Source organism: Prunus dulcis, chromosome 6 (genome assembly GCF_902201215.1).
Source record: "Prunus dulcis chromosome 6, ALMONDv2, whole genome shotgun sequence".
NCBI classification, from domain to species: Eukaryota; Viridiplantae; Streptophyta; class Magnoliopsida; order Rosales; family Rosaceae; genus Prunus; species Prunus dulcis.
This window is the reverse complement of record NC_047655.1, coordinates 28,668,905-28,691,609: the sequence shown is the minus strand read 5'-3', so window position 1 is coordinate 28,691,609 and position 22,705 is coordinate 28,668,905. Positions and strand designations below refer to the sequence as shown.

Sequence of the window (22,705 nt, the reverse complement as noted above, 5' to 3'; positions counted from 1 at the left end):
AGTTTACCAATTGTCTTTGTCTTGTTTGCTTACTTCAGAAAAGTAGCTTTTGACTTCCTGATTATTAAAACAGCGATGCTTTGTGCAATGAAATTGACTCGAAAGTGCAGTTATTAAAGTCTTGAGCTTCTGCAGTTTCCGTTGAATTTTTCATCTGCCGGTATTCAAATTCAACAAAGTATTCCAATTGAATTTTCCATCTGCCTTTAGTCGCGGGTTCCCTAGCTTTTTGTTTGGGTACCGAGAAATGGTGTAGATAGAATGGAGGAGCGCTAAAGTGGCATCCACTCAGAACATCAAGTCAATGCTTACTAACATAGAAAATATCGAAAAATGAAACCAAGAATATCAATTGATAATAACCAAAATCCAACTCAAAATTTCTTAACAAAGAAAGTCTGACACCACCTAATAAATTTTACAAATGAATGTATTTTTGAACAACCAACCACTATAACAAAAATAAATAAGAAACTTAAATAAGTGATATCTTACAACTTGAGGTAACAATTGAACCAAATAGAGAGAGAGAGAGAGAGAGGAAAGTGGGGGTGGCTGAATGTTACGGATGTTATTATCTTTCAACTGGACGTGGTTAATCATCTTTGAGCAGGCAGCTATTCCGCATGCTACGATATGGGGCAATGGGGCTTGCACTCTGACCCATCATTTGTTTAATTCACGAACACGCAGACCGTTTTTGTTTTTGTTTTACTACTGGCACAAGGTACCCTGACACCGCCAAGTTCAGAATTTTCCGTCAATAAAGTGTAGGTGTCACAACTGCCACAGTTTGTTCAATATACTGATTCTATGAGTCGTCAGTTCTGTCTGATTGCCAGTTTAAGAAGAATCTTAAATTTCCTAGTCTATTCCTGCAAAGAAATACAAATGCAAAGGTGAAATTTCCATAGGTAATGGAGACAAGAAAAGAAATTATGCAGAACAATAAATTCATCATTTGATGCCTTGGAACTTGTGATCCATACAAACAAAGTTATGATGTTTGATCTGAGAGAGTCTACGGACTTAGGATTGGTGTCTCAGCTAGTATCTCAAAAATCAAATGCAACACAAATGAAAGTATCCATGACTGCATGTGAAGTCAAACAACAAATCTTCGTGATGATTGCTTATAAGTTGTTTAGGATCTGCACCCATGGTTATTGTCATCTGCTTCAACTATATAATTTTCAGTCTAAGAAACTGAGGCTAACAAGATGCTTCCCATCAGCCCATCACACAAATTCACCATAATTATTTTAGGGAACTCATACTCATTTTAGAACTCTAAGAATCTTTACCCAGGGAGGATATTATGCCATATTCCACATCTAGCTTGCACCATCAAAGGAAAAGGTAAAAATAAATAAAGCTACACCAAATTTACTATCTTACCCGAGTTGAACTCAAAAGGGAGCCTCAAGTGATTCGTCCCAAACTTCGGCACTTCCATTGGAGGCATCTTCAACATCTTCTTCCATAGAAAGTCTGATATATTCTCTATGCGCAAACCGGTCCCACTCTGTCAAGGTTGGATTCTCGCGTTCCTGTACACATCCAATATCAGCAAGGCAGTCACCAACAATAGTAAGGCAGTCCGCTAATCTAACATTTTTATCTGGACTCTTCCAATTTCAAATCATGAAAGGATTATTTGTTTTCTGTACCTGACGAATGAGAAACGGATCACGAGTTTCAAAGGCCATGAACTTGTTAAGGTTGAAAAGGATGTTGAAGACACTTCCTGAAAGCTTACAGCCTTTCAGGTCACGGAGTGTGATATAGCTCTCATTCTGCAAGAACAAAACTTCATGTCAACCACAGTAAAACCATATCTAACTAATGGTGCGTTTGGAGAAACATGCGTAAAAGATTCCTAGAATTCCATTCTTTCATACAACTTTCTTGAAGCAATAAACCTAAAAGGAGGAGAGGAAAGGAGGGGGGTTACTCAAATATAGTAAGAATTGGAAGGCAGAATAATGTGTATAAATTGGTTAGTCTTGGTTTTGATTGCTCATGTACAAGTGATCTTTATCTCTTTTATAATGTATTTCGATAAGGACTACGTGTCCTCAGCCTAGTACATCCAGGTTTTGTTAATAAACTTCAGTTTATTCTCCAAAAAAAATAAGAAGAAGAAGAAGAAGAATATAACAATAAAAAGGAACAGTCAGAAAAAGGTACAAATAGGAAAAGGCAAACCTCTGGTCCAATCATGTCAATTATCTGGCATAATATATCCTCAAAGAGAACAGGCTCTTGGGCCATGCATTCCATTCTATGCAATTGCTCCTCATAAAAGAATTGCAGTTCATTCCGTGTCAGAACTCCATTTCCATCCAAATCTATGCACTTGAACCTAACAAGAACAATGTAGTGTCACAGCTACTAGGCAGCTGATAGAATAATTAACTGAATAAAGTTAAATCAAGCAGATCCTCCATCCATCACTTTAGTAAACTGAGAGCACACATTCAATTACAATTAATTAACAGCTAAAGGTAAGAGGTAAAGATATACCAGAACTCAAGGCTAGGCTCGGACGATTTATCCTCCTCTGACAGAATGAAGTACACAAAATCTTGATATCCCATCTTTCCCTCAACCTTGCTAGTAAACTTTCTTGCAACCTGGAACCAAAAAAACTCATTTAATACATAATCAAGACTGCATGTTTTTGTCTTCCTATTACACAGAGAGAGAGAGAGAGAGAGAGAGAGAGAGAGAGAGAGAGAGAGAGAGAGAGAGAGAGAGAGAGGACCAAGATTTAAGCTTTTATTGAAAGAAAGGTTTTTCTTGTAGTCGGTCTGACACAAAAGCTTCATGACACAAACCTGAGAAAATATTCTGTCAACAATCCGGTAGGTAAGTGCATGGTTACCATATCTTATCAGGTTCTCTTTGTCGATAAGGAAATCATGGTCCGTATCCAGCTCCCAAAACTTGCAGTATATAACATAAAAATGCTCATAAGAGAAGTACCTGTAACAGATAATATAAGAAATAAAGGGGTTAGAAGAAGACCAAAAAGTTTTGATATCAGATATTGTACATAAAGATGCAGCGAGGAACACACTCTAGCACACTATTCCATATTGTGTGAAAGAAACGAGACATGGTGATTCCTCATTTTACTGCTCACACTTTCAAACACAAATAAGTCCCTATCCGGAATCTTTACCTCAAAACCTTATTGATGTCCTCTTCTTCATCCGCATGTTGCATTGCATCAATCAAGTTTCCACGTTTCAGCTCCCTGAGGGTGAGATGACCATTCCCAGATCTATTTATGTAGTAAAATATTCTGTATATTACAGTTTCAGCTGGCCCATTGCAATATTATCTCGTGTTAAGGTTTGCATCATGCTAAAGTTATTGCATCAATCATAACCAGAGAAAAAAAATGGAATACCAAAACAGTATAAGGAAAAAGCTGATTATAGGTGGAGAACAAACCGTATCTTTCTTGAAACTCAGGTGTGCTCTGTAAGAACTCCAACCCTGGATGAGTTGCCAAAAGTTCTCGAAGGACAGGTTTAAAGTCATCCTGATATCAAACAGGAGTAGGATTTAGGATAGTAGGTAATGCACAAATTGCATTTATCATGATTCATATTTGTAGAGATATAAGGTTGTACATAGATCTGTAATAATACATAAAAGGAGATGAAGAATATAAAACAAAACAAAAACCTGAGTAAGGTACTTCAGATCTGGTTGCTTTAAGATTGAATATATTTGAGTAGCCATATCCATCGTCAACATGTTGCCATTGACCCAATAATCAGTAAATGTATCCCTACAAACAAATTAATTGAAAAAGTAAGAGCATGGACATAAAATAAAACGCAGTAGGGCAGACATGGACTGGGGTGGGGGTTGGGGTAGGGAGCACACTTAGGAAACTACATTCTTTCACAAGCAATAACAGAAAGTGAATAATACCTTGTTACAAATCCAGTGCTATTAACATCAATCTTTCGGAAAAGAGACGTGGAGAAGAATGAAGGCAGCTTGCAAACTTCCTTAGCAACTGATTTAAATTCTGATATACCAGAGAGAAAATTACAGCTCATTCCAGTAATACCACATAAACTCATATCTTACGTATATCTCACCTTGCATCTGCAGTCCGTCCACGTTTCCAGAGAAAAACTGATTGATTCTAAATAAACATTGCTCCTTTAGTTCATTTGGAGGTGGGCGACCATTTAGAAAGTAAAACTGCAAGTGGTACAAAAATCCAAGTTAAAAAAAATTACTAACCTTCTCCTAAAAAAAATCGTTACACCTAGTTAAGTTCAAATGAAGAAAGTGCATAAGAAATTATATAGCAAAATAGTAGCACCAGATTGCTGGAAAACATCAGGATTTGTCAAACCTGAGGTATCAATTCTTTAACTGGCTCACTAACTACTTTCAGGGGAGAACCTAAATTAGAAGGGCCCGTCCTCTGTTTCATAATGCGAGGGGAGCCAGTTGAACTTCTTGGTGACAGTGGTGGTGCACTGCCCGCTGGAAACATGGAAGGCAAAGCATTGCCTGCAGTCGCATGCGGACTAGAAGAGTTGCCATGGACAGTTAAGGATCCACCTGCCTTTGCTTCAGCGAGCAATTGTGTCACCTGCAGTCATAAAAGCAGGAAACATGAAATAATTATCATGCACCACAAAAGCAAGAAACAATGTATAGGATATACAGCATACGTCTCCTAATTAAAAATGCTTAAAGAAGTGCTTTAAGGCATTCGTAATTACAAACACCGCGCTTTACAAATTTAATCCCTTTTTACATGACTGAAATGTGCCCTATTATGCTTCTTCAATCACAATGACATCGTTTCTGAACAAATTCAATATCATGGGCAGGAAAATGACTATATACAAGAATAAATTCCGCACCATTATTTCTAGCTCACATTATTTTCACACATTAGCACAAATACATATACAAATCCATGCAAATTTTATGTGTTCAAAACATACACATACAAACACATAAATTATTATTTCAATAGAAAAAACCAAGCTCATCAAATTCAATAAACAAAAAATGCAGCCAGAAATTCTTTGAAACCCAATAAGATGCAAAACCAATACAATGCAAAAAAACAAACAATTTCAAATTTTGAAGACTAAAGGGGTTTTTAAGTACCAGACGATTAGTTTCGGGAAGCGAAAGCCACTGCTCGAAGAGCGACTCGACGTAGCTTGGATTCGATTTGAGGGCCAAAGGGGACACCTCCGTAAGTTGCAACAACTCGGAGTCAAACGACGCCGCATCCACCGCGATTTCCATACTCATCGATACACATATACAGATCACAGAACCCTAGATTCAGAATTCAAAGCCCAAGAGCTTTATAAATAATAAAAATTTGCTTCAATGCCTTTTTATGTGATTGGAAAAGGGTAAGATTTGAAGTGGAAGAAACACCAGATCCTTGAGGAATTGAAGTGATTAGCGAGAGAGCGAGAACGGGAGAAAGCGAGGGTAAATGAGAGAGATTTTCTTCGTCGATTGATGCACTTTTAGCTCAAAGAGAGAGAGAGAGAGAGAGAGAGAGAGAGATTTGTAAAATAGCAATAGCAGCTCAAATTCTAACAAAAAAGAAAATGCGAAAAGGCTCGGAGAAGAAAGATGTATACGTGTCCCAATGGTTTAGGCTTAACGTGAAATCACCTACGACCAGTCTCATAAGTTTTCCTTTGCAGCTTATTTTGACAAACAAATGGAAACCTTCCACCTGGTTTCTTTAATGAATTTACCTTTTTGTCCCACTATATCAGATTCCATACTGATCACTCACCATATTAATTATCATCCTCCATATGCAATAAACACTCTCATTTTCCCTCGGCTTTTTCTTTGTATTTCTCGGCAACCAAACACAAAACCATGAACGAAGACGAGCTGCGTTCCGAAGCAAAAATGGTCGATCTTCTGAATCAATTCGAACATATCTTGGAATCCGATCCTCACATGTAAGTCGTTCATACTTTTATGTAGCAAAGAATCAAATGATAGCAGGTTTTGATTCTCTGTTTTCAGTGATGCAAACTTCACGTTTGCTAAAATGCCCAGCATAATTCTTTTTAATAGCTAGTTTTTATTGGTTGCTTGGTTGTGTGGCGGAGCCACCATGGGTCACTGGGGTCAATCGACCCCTTGGAAGGGAAACCGTGAAAAAGGCTGTGGAGATCCTGGTGCGAGCTTCGCCATGTTTCAGCAGCAGCAGCGAGTTGCCTAGCTGGTTGGTATCATAGAGCTTCACACGCCATCATTCATGGATTTGATGAGCTCAATGGACCGGTTTGGAGATGGAAAATTGTTGCCTAGGTGCCCCTAGTTTATGCCAATTTTGCTTGAGATCTCTGCAACTGTCAAGTGGAAACAAAAAAGGAGTTAATGGAAACATTAAAGGGGCACTCATATTTAGCAATCAGCAAAGTGATGATTTTAATTTATATGGTCTCACAAGCTTACATGAAAGACCCAGGAGAGGAAACAGAAACCAAAGGTTGCATTTGGTCTCTTGCTTTTGATCCTTTTAGAACTGGGATATATGGTTTTGCAGCATAGAGCCATCTCTCATGCATATTTACATCTTTAGACCCCAAATGAAATAATGTTGGAACTAATGGTTTTAGAAAGGGGAGACAGAATGCACAAGGTGTGAGTATGTTAAAATAGAGCTGAGATTAGATAATTTAAATGTCCATACAAGAAGTTCTAATTTTTCAGATTAGCTGAGTGATAATTTTTCAGATTAGCTGAGTGATCTTTGTGAGAGTGCAAAAGAAATCTTGATTTCTTTTGTTTAATACGCGGCCAAAGAAGGAGTAGCATAGAAACAACTCACAAGTGATCAAGTGGTATTGATTCATAAAGGAAAAGGCAAATATTGCATATTATATATGAATTATAATGTTATCGTTTCATTTTTACAGGTCTCTTTTGTCTAAAAAATATTTGTGAGCTTTTACATGTCGACCCCTGAAAGTAAAATTCCTGGACCCGCCAAGTATACTCATTCTTTTGCTTAAATCTTTTAAAGTTTATGCTTTTGGTGTATTTGTATTGTGGGTGCATTATGATTTTGTGTATAGCTTCTCTTTTTTAAAGGGTTCTCATATATGTTTTTGGGATGTGTAGTTATGCCACTGTCTTATATATTGTATTGCCACTTGATTGAACCCAGCGATGAGGTGGGATTTGTTCACCCATCCCAGTTTTTCAAGCTGAACGAAGAGGCAGGTCATTCCTTACCCTCATCTGACAGCTCAGCTGATGAAAATTCAGTTTTTTGGAATGAGGATCATAAGTTGGGGATTTCAACCCAAGTTCTTCTTCCATTATATAAGGCATCTAAGGATGCGTTTATGACAGCCAATAGACAGTTTAAGGAACTGAACAGCACCTCTGATGTATCTGGGGCTGAGAATTCTCTATGTACCTCACCGTCTTTGGATGACAGTATTGAAAGTGCCGTCATGAAGCATAGCAGGGCTCTTTTGTTGCTAAGTTGTGATTTCGGCACTGCATGGCATTCCAGGTCTTCCTTCTTTTCATTTTTGGTTCAGTTATACTTGTTTTCTCTTTGCTATACTTGTTCAAACATACTTTTTTTTTAAAATAAAATCAAATATGCTTGTGAATTAAACTTAAGGCAACTACATGCCCTACCCGTACAGAATCAAGGATCATGATATGTTTATTTGTTATCTTATGCCCAATTCATTATGTGTGTGTGTATTTATGTTTTTGAAACAGTGTCATGGCACCTACTTGATTTTGTATATTTGACACAGGAAGATCGTGGTGTTGGAGAAGCATGAGCTCTCATCATTACTGGATGAACTTCTCTTGTCAGCACTTGTTCTTTCATATTCACCTAAGTCTGAGTATGCTTGGAGCCATAGGTAACATTTTAACAAAGGTTTTTTACATTATCTGCAAGAAAAACATTGACAAGTGTAGTTGGTTATTGCCTTATGGGTACCGCCATAGTTGACTTCAAGAAGACATATAGGGATTTAAAATCATTTTAACTATGGGTACCGCCATAGTTGACTGCACTGATTTATATATGCACACGCATGTTTAATAACTGGCGTGAAGTTTCTTATTTATAAGTATTCAGCTAGGTATGGTTTAATCAAGTCTCTTGTTATAGTTATTTATTTATTTATTTTTCCCATATAATGGCGTTAGACTCGAATTTTATGAACATATCGATCATTGCAGGAAGTGGGTTATCAAATCAATTTCTGAAAAGTGTTCAACTCTGCCAGAGATTGTGACCAAAGAGTCTGAGCTGGTGGAGAAAATAGCTGAGGTTTAAATTCAGTTCAGGGAACTGCATACTTTTAATTTACAAAGGTTTACTTAAACTTTATCAAGATTTATTATCACATGTGTTACTTGTGGTCATTCTCTTTATTGCTTTCCTAGAGAAAACAACACAATTCTTATAATCTGTCCATGTGACAGTCAACTTGTCAGTGAAATAAGGTTTCCAATTAAGCTGCCAATTTTTCTGTAGCAAACTAGCTGATAATATCTGTAATTCACTCTCTTTGTCCAACATAAAGCACAGTGTTCATGGATAGCAATGGTTATTCCTTATGGCATTCCACAATTTCCTTAGGTGTTTACTTCTTTTATTGGGTAAATGATAATTTTCCCTGTCATTGTTTACTATTTTATAATTAGAATATTTCTTTACAGAGGTCAAAAATGAATTACCGTGCATGGAATCATCGTTGCTGGTTGGTTTCCTACATGACAAGAGAACAGGTTAGATCTCATCAAATTTTTTTTTTCTCTTTTGTGGGGGAATAATTCAGGTTACCTTCTAGGACTCTTCATATTGTAGTGACGTGAACAATTATGAGCCAAATTGCACTCCAATAAATTTGAAAAGTCCAAGAAGAGAAGTCTATGTTAGCCTTTGATTCTCAAAAAACGTGAATCTGATTTCCTCTGCTGAAACTGTGACACATAAGTTTTTTGGTTTCATTCAGTTTGTTATTCCAACATACATACTTATATTACAGGAAATCCATTTTGCCTCTTGGGGGTAATGTGAACTATATGCACCCTAAATGTGTGCTTGCTTGCCGTTTCTTATATAGAAAATGTGTGCTTGCAGTTGCTACATGAATTAAAGAGATCCAGAAACTGGGCCAACTTGCATGTTGCGGATCATAGTTGCTTCCATTATCGTAGTGTGAGTCTTTGTTTTCTTTTGTTTTGCCTCCTCATTAAAGATTCATTGATCATAATACCATGGTATGATCTTGGCAACAAATTTTTTAACTGTGATCTTAAATCATCTTTTCCTTAAATAATGTATAAATCCTCACAAAATGATGTTGCCTCAGTTTGATATGGAGTTATTGTTCTTTTGTATAACACTAATTTTGATTGATAGCTAATCATTGTAATTCTTCTTACATTTGTGTTCATGGAATTAGCAAGGCATAGGTTTAAAAAAGAACACAATGCTCTTCATTCTCGAACTAGCAAGTTCAAACGAGCTGGACTTTAATTCTCCTCACGATCCTTGTTTCTATCGTTTTGCAGCAGCTAATGCTTAAGATTTTAGAGGACCGATGCTATGAACAAGAAATATCATCTTCTGGTTACAGTGTTGAAATATATCTACTGTGGAAGGTACAAATCTTCTTTCATCTCTTTTCGACAATTTATGACACCATCACTTTCTGTAGGCAAGCTTTTTTTTAGATACCTGGTCAGTGCTCTGTTACTTACGTGAACGTTTCTCATTTATTCTTGTATCAATAATATCAATTTTTGTCTTTTCCTTTTATTTGAAATTACATTTGCATTCACTGCTTAACAATGTGGGCATGATAGGATGAACTTGATTGGGATGAAATGCTGATAAAGCGCTACATAGGAAGAGAGGTCGGTGATACACATCTCTTAATTGTAACAATATTTTCCAGGAGCATGGTAGACTTCATTTCACCAATTATCTTAGACCCCCCTGAGTTTTCATTTCTGTGGTATTCACTGTAAACAGGCTCTATGGCTTCATCGCCGCTTCCTTTCCTTATTTTGGATAAAGCATTTCTTAACTGATCACACTGGTCTGTCCGGCCATGGGAAGCAGAAAACCAGCATGAATAATGACTTCAGCGTATTTATGGATAATGAGTTACATCTCCTCCACTCCTGCTCAATCATTCCAGATAATAGCTTTGACGATTACCAAGCACAGGCTATGCATTCTGCTACTTACATGTTATGGTTGATTAAGGTAATGGAAATTTTCCTCCATATGCAATTTGTCATGACTTTACACAGTCCTCTTTGATCAAGTTGCCTGGATGCTTATGTTACTCTTACCTGCATCAGCAAATCCCTGATTCTTGTTGGATTGAATTACAAGAGAAGCTCAAAACAGAAAATCTGAAAGCTCTGCTGAATAAGGTGTGCCCAGAAAGGTCCTCAACTTGGCATTGTTTAATGGGCTACGTTGAAGCATCTGACCATTAAATGAGGGAGAGTTAGACCCTGGATCAATTCTTAATCTTGACCGATCTCCCGATATGTTACATCACCTTTTAATACATACGCCCATATTGTTAAAAGGATGTTGTATTATCTTGATTGCTGAGTATCAGAGCAGCCTTGCAAAGAACTGTGTTAACGGATGTATCCAAAATTTACTTTACTAATTTTGCGTTGTATAAGGAAAGGATATATCAGAGACTTACAATAAAATCATGGCATGTTAACGGACATTTTGTAGCACGCAGACTAACAAAAACATTCCTATATTGCGGAATTATAAGAGCGAAATTGCAAATGAAGTACTCTTCTGTTGAAGCCAGTGCTTATGGGAGTCGCACGTGTGCTCGTGGGCGACTCCAAGCAATTGATGTATGAGGAGCTCGCAATGTTGAAATCACTCAATCAACGGTGAAAATTAGCAAATTACCCACTTGGGTGTGGCCCACTGTCTTAGCATTTTTAGTTCACCTTTTGCTTGGGCCATGGGCGAACAACTTTGCCACTAGAACTGGACCCAAGTTTCGGGAGTTCAAGTAGTTGTGTCCAGGCCCAATACCCAAACCTTGCAAGTTGCAACGTAAGAGGTGATTCCTTATCTTATCCATAACACTTGTCCTGAAATCCAATCGATTGGAACCCTTGTTTGTGATATATATGAGGTAAGAACTCCATCCAGCAACATCACCTTCTCAACTGCCAACTTCCAATTTGGTTTGGTCACCTTGCTTGCTCCCTGCACATTTACAGCCACTCTCTCCATCTTTCCAAGTTTTATGCAAAATGATTGTCCATGACTTGAGCGCAGAAACACCATCAATGACAATAGTTTCCACCAAGTTCTTGCCTCAGAACCTCCACGCAACCACCGCCCAGCTGAAACTCACTTCCCATTCACCTCACACCAACGCTGCTGTGAGCTGCAGAGTGTGTATTTCATCAAATGGTAGAAACAGCTCCAGAAACCTAACAAAGGTAATGGTTTCTGCTGAAACAAAACCAACCCATTTGCCAAACTATGATATCAAAGAGACCCATTTGATCAAGGTCCTTAGCAGGTCTTGCAAAGCAGGCCAGTTCAACGAGTCACTTTACTTTCTTGAGCTTATGGTGAACAAGGGCTACAAACCTGATGTCATTCTTTGCACAAAGCTCATTAAAGGGTTCTTCAATTCGAGAAATATCGAAAAGGCCATCCGGGTTATGCAAATCTTGGAAAAATATGGTGAACCTGATTTGTTTTCATACAATGCATTGATTAGCGGGTTCTGCAAGGCAAATCGGATTGAATCAGCAAACAAAGTGCTTGATAGAATGAGAAGTCAGGGATTTTCACCTGATGTTGTGACCTACAATATAATGATAGGGAGTCTTTGTAGTAGGGGCAAGCTTGGGTTAGCTTTGAAGGTCATGGATCAGTTGGTGAAGGACAATTGCAGGCCAACTGTGATTACCTACACAATCTTGATAGAAGCAACCATTGTTGATGGTGGAATTGATGAAGCCATGAAGCTTTTAGATGAGATGCTATCAAGAGGGCTTAAACCTGACATGTATACTTACAATGCAGTTATTAGGGGAATGTGCAGAGAAGGGATGCTGGATAGAGCTTTTCAGTTTGTTAGGAGCTTAGATTCCAAGGGCTGCCCACCGAATGTAATCTTGTATAACATTTTGTTACGAGCACTTTTGAATCGTGGTAAATGGGAAGAAGGGGAGAAGCTAGTGACTAATATGTGTTCAAGAGGTTGTGAGCCTAATGTTGTGACTTACAGCATTTTGATTAGCACGCTGTGCCGCGATGGCAAAGTTGAGGATGCGGTAAACGTGTTGAAGATTATGAAGAAAAAAGGGTTAACTCCAGATGCTTATAGTTATGATCCTTTGGTTTCTGCTTTCTGCAAGGAGGGGAGATTAGATTTAGCAATAGAGTTCCTGGATTACATGATATCTGATGGTTGCTTGCCAGACATTGTTAACTACAATACAATCTTGGCTGCTTTGTGTAAGAGTGGAAAAGCTGATCAGGCTTTGCAAATCTTTGAGAACCTAGGTGAAGTGGGATGCCCTCCAAATGTGAGTTCCTACAACACCATGTTCAGTGCACTGTGGAATTGTGGAGACAGAGTAAGAGCTCTGGGAATGGTATCAGAGATGGTAGGCAAGGGAATTAAACCTGACGAGATTACTTACAATTCACTCATATCATGTTTGTGCAGAGATGGGATGGTAGATGAGGCTATTGGGTTGTTGGTAGACATGGAAACTGGCGGCTTTCAGCCGACAGTTATCAGTTATAACATTCTTCTTCTTGGATTGTGCAAAACACGTCGAGTTGTAGATGCCATTCAAGTGCTCACGGAAATGGTTGAAAAGGGATGTCGCCCGAACGAAACCACCTACATTTTATTGATTGAAGGAATTGGTTTTGCAGGATGGCGAGCTGAAGCTATGGAGCTTGCCAACTCTGTTTTTAGTTTAAGGGCTATTTCTGAAGATTCGTTCAAACGTTTGAATAGAACCTTTCCCATGCTTGATGTTTTCAAAGAGCTTACCCTGTCTGAGATTAAGAACTAGCTTTTGGTATATATTTCAGTGCATTTTCAGTCTCTCATGGACTTTTCTGAATGTGTTCTTGCTAGTTTTGCATGGTGCCCTGAAATCATTCCATGTTAACTGAGAGTAGATCCTGAATGTGCAAAGGGTTCAGATTACAAGTGCGGCATCCTTATAAAGGAAAAGGAATGAGTTGTAGCAGGTAATTCAGCGATGGACTACAAATGAAACAAACATATGCAGCTGGATTAAAAGACCATTTTAGGTTCCAGACGAAGTTCGAGGTTGTGCCCCCTCAACAATGAGCAAATTGCATTGCAGGGCAGATTTGGCAATACCTGGAGGGTTGATCTTTTGCTTTGCAACACAGCACAGAAGAACATAGCAAACTTTAGTTTGTTTTTTAAACCTTTTCTATTTTATTTACTAATGCAAACATTTGCTCTAGAGACATGTTTTTCTCCTTTTATAGTATCTAGTTTGTTTTTCCTTCCTAACATTCACTGGAAGTTTTTGGGGCTTGTCTTGTGCACCAAAAAATGAAAACAAGAGGACCCTAAAATATAAGAGAGAAGATACAGTTTCCCTCCCCCTCTTTTATCTCCGGGAGCAAATCTTGAATGGCTAAAGAACCAGTTGTAATTCCATCACTCTCATGACATTTAGCGGCGCCTAAAATCTAGCTATTAAATAGATATCATAATAAGCTCTGAAACAACGAGAAGCAACGGATCAAAATCAAATGGCAAACAACAAACAGATAATTCACTTTCTGTAAGAAGAGTGTCTAAATTTTAAATATCCCCTATCTTGCCAAAATAGGAACAGCACCACCAAGTCCACGTAAAATAAACTTTTAACCATAGCATTTAGCATAGCCATATAAATTAGTTCAATTTGAAAAACTCGTGTTTTTAGTTGATGTAGATAAAGGCAGACCTTTCCCTCCAGAACTTCCAACAAGAAAAAGACATAAGATATTGACTATTCATAAGTGTCGACAGATGAGATTCAGAGACAGAAAACCATGATAGAAATTATCAAACAGAATTAATTTCTGGTAAAACATTATAAGAGAACCACCTTATGAAATTGCAGATTCTATACAACTTCAACAAAGAAATGGCAGTCTAGATGCCCATAAGAAGTAACAAACTGAGTCAAAATTTTGCATAAACCCTATCTATTTTAACACATGACCTCTTCACTTAAAATGTTCCATTCGATCAGCTTCTGATGCAACTCATCAGCCTCTTTTGTCATACCAGCAGCAGCTACACCTTCAATTATAGTTGAATAAATTGCCCCATCTGGCATACATCGATTTGATATCATCATTTCTAGAACTTGTATTGCAACATCAACTCTCTTGTTTCTACATAATCCATGGATCACAAATTTGTAAGAAATATTACGGACCGGATGGCCTCTCTTCTGCATCTCCTTCAATATCAGAACAGCTTCCTCAACTAGATTCACCCCGCAAAACCCACCAACCAAAGAACGATGGGTAATTTCATCAGGAACGATTCCATTTTCTACCATTTGACCATACAATCCCATTGCTTTCTCCATACAACCCTGTTTAGCCAATCCATCAATCACAGTATTGTAAGTGATCAAACCAGGCGATCGACCGGTGCCACATAAAAGATGAAGTAATTCGAGGCTCTGATCAATCATTCCCTCCCTACAAAGAGCTCCCAGGAGTGTGTTATAAGTTATAATGTCAGGCGAACAATTTTGAGAAATCATTTGAGTAAAGAAGTTGATGGCACGATCTAAAAGCCCAAATTTACATAAACCATTGATCAAAATATTGTAAGTAACAACTGTAGGGGATTCAGAAGTTTCGTTCATTATTGTGAAGATTTCATCAACTTCATCCCAGCACCCACGGCTACAAAGAGAATGGAGAATAGTGTTGTAAGTGATAGCATTTGGCTTCAACCCATGAGATAGAAGATTATGTATAATCAAAGCAGTATCTTCAAGCATATTGTGCCTACAAGTAAAATTAATCAGAGAATTGTAGGTGATAATATCAGGATAACATCCCTCTACCACCATATCATCCAAAACTTCCACAGCCCGCATGGTTCCACAGTGTTTGCAGACTAGCTCAATGAGAACGGTATAGGTGACTATATAAGGAGGGCATCCCTTTCTCAGTTGGTCCTTCCAAAAGGCAATTGCCTGATCAAAATTCCCAAAAGTAAACATGCAGCGAATAATTGCATTGTAAGTAATCACATCCGGAGGGCAACCAGTCAAGCTCATGTCTTCCACAAGATCAATTGCAGACCTTAGCTGTCCTCTCTTACAGAGACCTCCAACCATCATGTTATAAGTTATAATATCTGGAACCCCCCCAGACATGATCATGATCTTCAGAATTTTCGCAGCTTTATCTAATCGATCTATTTTGACAAGGCCCCGGATTAAGTTTGTGCAAGAAGGGAAGTATGGAATTTGGTTTTGACGTGCCATGACCTCAATTAACCTTGATGCATCGATTAACCTCCCACGGCTGCAAAATTTTCGAAGAATATCATTATTGGTTTCCTCAGAATTTCCAACAAAGCGCCCTTCTACATTCAATATAAAAGAAGTACGAGTCTTCTTTTTATTTATTTCCTCTCCAGATTTTTTCTCAATACCCATCTCATCATTATCAATGCTCCATTCATCTACGTTAACTTCATCGACTCTATCAATACAAACACTTCTTTGGAAACCCTTACGCTGTAAAACACGCACATTTCTTTTGGAATTAACATCTCCTTTCCACTGTAAACCATATTGAGCTTCATGATTATACTTGTTCAAAAACTTTGATATTGAGAAAGGTCCAATGCCAGAACAAGGGCTAACTTGCTTTGTACACCCATGCAAAGTACGAACATCAACTGTAAAATTATGTTGGGTGACTGTATACCCCATCATCTCCTTCCGCTTGAACAAATGAAGTCAAACAAGATAAAAAGACCAATAGGAAGTATATCTTGTAATCCAACTACCGCTCTTCTCTAAATCCAAAGAAATGAGATTCTCACAAAATGGGGAATGCCCAAAGTTTATTAACTTTTAATAGACTCCGAAATAAGCAAAACAATTACCCGGCTTTCTTGACTCTTCTGCTTCAGATTGAGAACAACAACTGTGAAAAGGTTCAAACCAATAATATCAGTACCAGCAAATTTCAAACATGAAAAGGAGGCAAAGGAATTAACCAAACATAATTACAGAAAACCATATTTCAGCTCACCAAAAAGAAAAAGCGAAAGAAGATTTTGTTTTCGCTCCTATTCCTATATAAAACAAGTTCAAAGTCTCAACCGACCACGTGCCCAGCCAGCCAGCTACTGTGAACTCAGTTGTCAATTCATTAGATAATTCTCAAACAAATTTCCATTATTCACCAAAATTCAAAAAGCCAATATCTTCTTTTCAATCATTTCAACAATCCATTTAGGCCATTTTCACATAATCAGAATTCAGAACCATTTGAACTTCAGCTTTTACCGTTTCATCACACTGCAGCACATACAAGACCAAATAAAAGTATACATACATATATAGATAGATAAAGGAGCGTACTGTGAGGTTGGGATTTAGGTCTGTCTGTCCTTCCGTGAGTAGTGAGAGGAGAAAGAAAGCTCTGTTTTTTTTTTTTTTTTTCTTTCCCTTTCTTGCTAATGAAAAGAGCGCTCTGTTGAGTTGCTGTTGCTGATAAAATCGAAAAGGCAGACGTTAATAACTAGGGACTAGGGTTGTCAAATTGCAATCAGAGGTCAATGAATTACATTAATCTCCACTGAAGTTAATAAAATTAGACATTCCTCCCACAGAAACAAATAAATTACCATGTCAGGGCCAAACGAATTGAACAATTTCAAAACAGCCACATTTAACTTTAAAAATAGAGAAAAACCCTGTGAAAAATCACATTATTTAGTTTACACCCTCTGTCTCTCCCTCTTCTTGCGTTTACTCAGTCTCTGAAACAAGCCTCTTGTAATTAAACGGGAGACTTTAAAAAAGGCCAAAGGAGAGAGAAATTTTTTTAAAGAAGCTAAAATAGACAAAATCGCCCTTATTTATTTTTGAATTTTCTAAGGAATCATTTACATTTGCATGTCTTTTGTTTGAAAATTGAGAAGTTTTTCTGTCTTTTTTGAAAAGTTCTGACTTTTTTCAAAAGTGAAAATTTTTTTATTACTAAAACCTAAATTTACTTAAACGGAACTCATTCTCTGTCTGTCTCTCTCCCTCTTCTGGTGATGTAATCTTTTTTTCTTAGGTACTAATCACCATGATTCATTCATAATCTCATTTCCCAATATGGGTAGCACACTCCTCAAAATTTCTGATGTTGTACTGAACTGAATGATATATGGCAGTAGTCAAATTAGATGTCTTGCCTGCACGTAGTTCGATTCAACTAAATATACTATCACTCCCCATTTCTTAGATTTTTCTATTTTTGCTTCTTCTTAAAATGAATGTATGTAAATTTTTGTCTGAAGAAATGAGTTTTGTGGATGCAGAGATCAGGCAGCGAGCTGATAAGAGAGGCAGGCAAATGCAACCTTGAAATCAAGGCTGACAAATGCATTACAATGTCTAAAATCAGCTTTCATCTACTCTTGATCGGAAGAAGTATCAAGTATTCAGAAAAAATCTTAACAGCGTCCTCATTGATGTTCCAGGGTTCTTGAGGACAATGTGACATATCAAATCATATGTACTCCTACTCTACATCTGTAAAAAATGAGGGAAGGGGGAAAAAAGGATATTCTGTTGAACCTTTTTGTTAAGTCATACATTTTATGTATGCCATTTTCTAGTTAAGAAAACTTTGCATTGCAAGGTTAGTTAATAAATCAGATATTCCATTGTTGACTCACATCACATCCAGACGGGACCACGACCCGATGCAACCTCAAAATCAAAAGATAATAAGGTGTCACTTTTTATAAATTCCTTTATCGTTCGTTCCTCAAAATTATCATCATTAAACATCTTCACATATCCCTACATTAACTTGATTCACACCAAGAGTCGAGTTGGAATTGAGAAATAAAGAACATATTCACCATGTCTTCTACAAATCTCTGGCTCACTTGTGCAAAATACTCTTCTTCGAAAGCTTTGGTTTCTTCTGACTGTAGTTCTACCACAAAACCATAGAATGGAACAGATACACAAAAGGTAAGTACAGACTACAGTATGGCAAGCGGGAAATTTGAAACTACACGACACAAGTGGAAATGATACCTTTTGTCTGTCTAGTGCGTCATAATCTATCCTCTCCCTCCAGTTACTTTTGCGAAGTTTGATTGGTCGATTTCCCACATATTTACCTGGAATTTGTGCCAATTACATTATGACAGTTATCATATCAATCAAAGTCAAACAATATCAACAACACTCAATATGATTACAACCTACTTCCCTACACAAAATCAGCAATTCAAATACCCAAACGAGAGCATAAACAGAAATGGTATGGCATATTATTCTTACCATTCATTTCCTTGAGTGCTCCGGCCAGGTCAGAAGGGTTGGCAAAGCTAACAAATCCAAAGCCCTTGGTTTTGCCAGTCCTCTTATCTCTAACAACCTAGACATGGTGATAAAGTAGACATATACAAGTTCTTAGTTTTCAATCACAGTAAAAAATCATAAATTCTATGAGAAAAAGTAGATGAATCAAAAGTAGATAGAAAATGCACAATCAGCAAAAGATTATAACTGCAATCCAGGCAGTCAACATAAATATCACACACAACGACAACAAGAAGCAAAGCATAAGATACACAAGACTAAAGATAAAAAACAAAGTATAATTTCAATTTCGTACCATGCTCTAGCTTGGATACCCATTGGCCCAACTCCCATATTCCTCTACACCCCCCTTGCCCCACCACTCAGGTTCTCTCAACTGGAAACAAGCCTTGATGCAGCAACGGAAAGACTTTAGATGTGTTTCAAATTTTAATTTTAGTTCCAAGACATCAGATATAGTTTTTTAGGGCCATAATGCAAAATTGAATGGAGCCAACTCTTGTATGATTTTGAAGGTTGACTGGCAAGGAAATCCAGTGTTAAATGGTTCTAAACTCAATTGTCTAACATTTGTTAAATATTTTTATGCTAAAGGACATAAGCAAAATTTCAAATTTCTTACACAGAATTTCACCGACCAACAAAAGTAATTATAGAGTACTGTTTTCCCGAGCCCAAAAGAAAGGCTAAAGACCCCCCTAAGGTTTATAAAAATATTGAGAAAAAGAACCCGCTCGGAAGCTCAATCGGTTCACTAACCTGACTCCAAACTCGTTCAAATCGACCCAACAAGCAATAACTCAAGCTAGCCCATGAGAGTCAGGTCAAATTCAACCAAATCAAGCTCCAAATGTTGATTCCAGCAGTCCAACCTATATTAAATGGTCAAACCTGATTTAAACTAACTTTGAGATCTCACAGTTAGACAGCAAGCGCTTGATCACATAATTTCATGTCGGTTGTCAGTACACCTCTTACGGTTAAATGTTATTAGTACATGAACTCAGAGAAATGCAAAAATGCATCATGAAAACTATTCATAAGGTCACACATATCTAACTAAAATGTAAACAGTAGATGAAACCTACCTTAGAATAAATAAAACATTAAGTGCTCTGTTCTCTTGAAATATAAATCTGAAGAGGAAATGTAAAATGTTTACACCAAGCAAACAATTTCAATCAAGAAAATAACTTCAAAGGAAGAAAGAGAAAAGGTATCTGAGGAAGATGCTTACTCTGGCCATGTTAAAGGAAGGAAATCGTGAAAATGCTTTTGAAAGGACATCATCATTCACCTCATTACCAAGATCACCACAAAATAGGCGATAATCATCTGTCAAAGCCAAAACCCAACAGAATTGTAAGGCATAAAGATGCACCAAACAGAAGACGAATCGTGAACACGCTAATGTTGCGAATGAACAACATGTTAAAACACCCAAAAAAACTATCATGAAAACCAAACCCCATGAAGAGTGAGGCTTTTAACAAGGTATCACATATCTGTTCTATCAGTTGACTAAGTATCCAGAAGGGCAACATCAAAACTGGCATTATAGGAATAAACAGAAAAAATTGAAATGGGACGCAATCATGGTATTGAATGTTAATGTTCGTGTATGCACGAATATATGCGGAAGAATATACAACTAATTTGATAAGGGAAAGTTTAATAGTGAAAGCATGCATACTTTCTGGCCATTCTGCAAGAGTTGGGTCCTCCCAAGACTGCCCAGCAGCTTTACGGGGGATGGCTTTCTTCTTAGCTTCAGCTTTGTGCTCGATTTCACTGTTTGCCAGGGCAGCTTTCACACTCTCAAGAGCTTCAGGTGTAATCGTCTGTGCATCCCTTTGAAATAACTGCTGAGCCTGTTCATTTCACAACAAATTATAGACATGAAACCTAAACATCCAAACAATTTCCCCTAAAATAGCAAAATTTGATAAGTAGCTCTATGCAAGTTACAGAAATATCCTACTTTTGACGAAAGAGTAAAACAATGAAAGAAATCCCATTCTATTTATTCTCAATTATTCAGGAGATCAGACATTGGTTAATAAACCTAAACATATGCATATATGCATCCAAGAGTACATGCATGTAAAGACATGTGCGTGATGAGGGTTTGAGACAGACCTGTTGATACTGCTGAGGGAGAGAGTAGACACCAGAGGTCGGGGCCGGGGCCGGGGCCGGGGCTGGGTAGACGGGCGGGGCTGGTGGCGCTGCAGCGGCGTAAGGCGTGGGATACTGGGGTTGCTGGAGGTGAAAGGGCATGGGGAAGTAGGACGATGACGACGAAGCGTTCGCGTATGTGAATTGAGAGGAAGTCGATGCAGGAGCTGTGGAAGAAGACGGTGGGGTCGCCATGGCCAATATCGGAACTAAGCTGAAGCTAGGGTTTTGAATGGGCAGGAATCGGGTACAATCGGGATCGTATTGAAAAGGGGGAAAGAGATTTCAGAGACTTCTAGAATTTTGCTATTTCTTTCGTTTCCTAGCTAATTGGGCCCATTCAAAAGTGATCGAAGACCAATTCCAAACAAAAGGAGAGCCCATGCAATAAATCGGTACGAAGCCCAAATCTAAGAACAAAACAGAAGGCCCAAACAACCAAAACAACAACATTGAGGATTATGAGAGAGAGAGAGAGAGAGAGAGAGAGAGAGGATTATATTTTCAGCAAAAAATTATGCACATACAATGACAATAGAGCTTACTTCTGCACTTGTGGTTATGTATTCAACTTCTTTCAATATCGTTTGTATTAAAATGAAAAAATTAATTAATTAAAATCCGTAAATCGTTTATACTAAAATGGAAAAATAAATAAATTAAAATCCGTAAAAGTAATGAGGGTGGATGAAATTTTAGAATTCAAATATTTGTTCCCTTGTACCAAACGAAACAAAAGTTTATAGATATAATTTGATTCCTTTATTCCTATCACAATTGAAAGCAATTTGATTCCTACTTAATTTATAATTGCAGCAAGGTCACCCAAGTTGGTTCACATGTGACAAATGCACTTAATTTTGATGTGTTTTTCATTTTCATTTTGATTTTGTGAATATACATACATATATATATATATATAATGCAGTACGCCCATTCATACCTACTGCAGTAAGTTTGTTCTTCTGCATCAGCTAATATTATAAAGTTAAATTTTCCAATAGTAATCTCCCTGTGTGTATAAGCGATGATGCAGACACAGCGGGCGGGACAGGCCGAGGAAGTCATTGGAGTGGCCAGCCAACCAACAGTCAATCACCAATGGATGGACAGCAAATGCTTGTATTGTGTGTGTCGTAAGCAGGAAGAAACAATTTTATTTGTTCTCTAGACTCTTACCCAAAACAATATCAAAAGTTTTATTTATTTATTTATTACCTTTTGGCTAACATAATGGGCAATGTCTTTTGTCTTACTCTAAGGGGCACTTGGCTTAGGCTAGGTAGGTCATGGGGCATGCTGGCTTATTGGTACTGCAAGCAAACTGCGAAGGCATTTGGTATGTATGGGAGGCTTCAACTATATATAAAAGTCATATGTCTTGCAAAGTTTAATAAACTACTTATACTATTTAATTCAAAGGTGTGAAATTTAACTATCCATAAGTGATTTACTTAAATTTTCAAGGAATTTGTAGTTTAAGTCGTTTAAAACATTTATTTATGTACCCGAGGTCCTAGGTTCGATTATTCCTTCTCCCAATATCACTTTTATTACAAAATCCTAATTAAAGTCTTTGAAGGCTTGACTTGATTGTGAAATATTGGAAGAGATTCAAATTTGAAATCCCTTCACAATTGTTGATAGGAAAAACACTAATATTAGGCACATATCAAGCTATTACTAATACCAAGAGGCATCGTTTGGTTCAATTGAATTGAATTAAATGTTCAATCCAGTCCGTCAAAAAAGAGATAGAGCGCTCTTAGAGTAAAAAAACAAAAAACAAAAAGCCCTAACCATACTATACTATATTGTATATTCCATTCTCTTTATCTATATATATATAAAG

General features: G+C 37.5%; 5 protein-coding genes across 12 annotated transcripts; 2 read left to right on the top strand and 3 right to left on the bottom strand.

Moving 5' to 3' along the window:
• Positions 1–324: 324 nt before the first annotated feature.
• On the bottom strand, positions 325–5,629 carry LOC117632447 (serine/threonine protein phosphatase 2A regulatory subunit B''beta-like). Its single transcript, XM_034365921.1, has 13 exons — positions 5,161–5,629; positions 4,388–4,630; positions 4,125–4,230; positions 3,952–4,051; positions 3,700–3,805; positions 3,463–3,553; positions 3,188–3,329; positions 2,841–2,988; positions 2,527–2,636; positions 2,209–2,365; positions 1,671–1,796; positions 1,399–1,550; positions 325–875 (listed from the first exon to the last, which is right to left on the bottom strand). Exons 1-12 carry the CDS (start codon positions 5,308–5,310, stop codon positions 1,410–1,412), a joined length of 1,620 nt encoding a protein of 539 aa, XP_034221812.1. The 5' UTR covers positions 5,311–5,629; the 3' UTR covers positions 325–875; positions 1,399–1,409.
• Positions 5,630–5,849: 220 nt separating this feature from the next.
• On the top strand, positions 5,850–10,781 carry LOC117630679 (protein prenyltransferase alpha subunit repeat-containing protein 1). Of its 2 annotated transcripts, none has more exons than XM_034363389.1 (10): positions 5,850–5,990; positions 7,208–7,561; positions 7,818–7,928; positions 8,254–8,344; positions 8,737–8,805; positions 9,161–9,238; positions 9,595–9,684; positions 9,889–9,939; positions 10,058–10,294; positions 10,393–10,781. In XM_034363389.1, exons 1-10 carry the CDS (start codon positions 5,905–5,907, stop codon positions 10,531–10,533), a joined length of 1,308 nt encoding a protein of 435 aa, XP_034219280.1. In that variant the 5' UTR covers positions 5,850–5,904; the 3' UTR covers positions 10,534–10,781. The 2 variants fall into 2 exon arrangements, with proteins under 2 accessions (XP_034219280.1, XP_034219279.1); XM_034363388.1 differs by lacking the exon at positions 5,850–5,990 and adding an exon at positions 6,004–6,526.
• A 225-nt stretch (positions 10,782–11,006) lies between these two features.
• On the top strand, positions 11,007–13,603 carry LOC117630678 (pentatricopeptide repeat-containing protein At3g04760, chloroplastic). Its single transcript, XM_034363387.1, has one exon. It carries the CDS (start codon positions 11,332–11,334, stop codon positions 13,123–13,125), a length of 1,794 nt encoding a protein of 597 aa, XP_034219278.1. The 5' UTR covers positions 11,007–11,331; the 3' UTR covers positions 13,126–13,603.
• A 529-nt stretch (positions 13,604–14,132) lies between these two features.
• On the bottom strand, positions 14,133–16,871 carry LOC117629558 (pentatricopeptide repeat-containing protein At1g08610). 2 transcript variants are annotated; one of them, XM_034362079.1, is made up of 2 exons: positions 16,705–16,871; positions 14,133–16,264 (listed from the first exon to the last, which is right to left on the bottom strand). In XM_034362079.1, exon 2 carries the CDS (start codon positions 16,048–16,050, stop codon positions 14,293–14,295), a length of 1,758 nt encoding a protein of 585 aa, XP_034217970.1. In that variant the 5' UTR covers positions 16,051–16,264; positions 16,705–16,871; the 3' UTR covers positions 14,133–14,292. The 2 variants fall into 2 exon arrangements, with proteins under 2 accessions (XP_034217970.1, XP_034217971.1); XM_034362080.1 differs by lacking the exon at positions 16,705–16,871 and adding an exon at positions 16,373–16,696.
• A 1,184-nt stretch (positions 16,872–18,055) lies between these two features.
• LOC117632666 (RNA-binding protein 42) lies at positions 18,056–21,166 on the bottom strand. 6 transcript variants are annotated; one of them, XR_004586505.1, is made up of 7 exons: positions 20,815–21,136; positions 20,369–20,546; positions 19,913–20,010; positions 19,764–19,811; positions 19,435–19,547; positions 18,634–18,730; positions 18,451–18,470 (listed from the first exon to the last, which is right to left on the bottom strand). XR_004586505.1 is itself a non-coding variant. In XM_034366212.1 (6 exons), exons 1-6 carry the CDS (start codon positions 21,046–21,048, stop codon positions 18,227–18,229), a joined length of 747 nt encoding a protein of 248 aa, XP_034222103.1. In that variant the 5' UTR covers positions 21,049–21,166; the 3' UTR covers positions 18,056–18,226. The 6 variants fall into 6 exon arrangements, 3 of the variants coding, with proteins under 3 accessions (XP_034222103.1, XP_034222104.1, XP_034222105.1); XR_004586504.1 differs by lacking the exon at positions 19,764–19,811 and adding an exon at positions 18,971–19,063 and having other exon boundaries at positions 18,452–18,470; XM_034366212.1 differs by lacking the exons at positions 19,435–19,547; positions 19,764–19,811 and adding an exon at positions 18,056–18,280 and having other exon boundaries at positions 18,385–18,470; positions 20,815–21,166.
• Between the last annotated feature and the right edge of the window lie 1,539 nt (positions 21,167–22,705).

Bases quoted from the DNA above. Each gene is read 5' to 3' on its own strand.
- LOC117632447 (XM_034365921.1), bottom strand. From the start codon at position 5,310: ATGAGTATGGAAATCGCGGTGGATGCGGCGTCGTTTGACTCCGAGTTG. The intron at 4,052-4,124 runs GTGAGATATACG...CTGGTATATCAG, and splicing joins GGACGGACTGCAGATGCAAG to AATTTAAATCAGTTGCTAAG. The intron at 3,330-3,462 runs GTTTGTTCTCCA...GCAATGGGCCAG, and splicing joins TGAGTTTCAAGAAAGATACG to CTGAAACTGTAATATACAGA.
- LOC117630679 (XM_034363388.1), top strand. From the start codon at position 6,327: ATGGAAAATTGTTGCCTAGGTGCCCCTAGTTTATGCCAATTTTGCTTG. The intron at 9,239-9,594 runs GTGAGTCTTTGT...ATCGTTTTGCAG, and splicing joins GTTGCTTCCATTATCGTAGT to CAGCTAATGCTTAAGATTTT. The intron at 10,295-10,392 runs GTAATGGAAATT...TACCTGCATCAG, and splicing joins ACATGTTATGGTTGATTAAG to CAAATCCCTGATTCTTGTTG.
- LOC117630678 (XM_034363387.1), top strand. From the start codon at position 11,332: ATGATTGTCCATGACTTGAGCGCAGAAACACCATCAATGACAATAGTT.
- LOC117629558 (XM_034362079.1), bottom strand. From the start codon at position 16,050: ATGATGGGGTATACAGTCACCCAACATAATTTTACAGTTGATGTTCGT.
- LOC117632666 (XM_034366212.1), bottom strand. From the start codon at position 21,048: ATGGCGACCCCACCGTCTTCTTCCACAGCTCCTGCATCGACTTCCTCT. The intron at 20,547-20,814 runs GTCTGTCTCAAA...TGAAATGAACAG, and splicing joins TCCCTCAGCAGTATCAACAG to GCTCAGCAGTTATTTCAAAG. The intron at 18,471-18,633 runs GTAAGAATAATA...CACAAATTCCAG, and splicing joins AGCACTCAAGGAAATGAATG to GTAAATATGTGGGAAATCGA.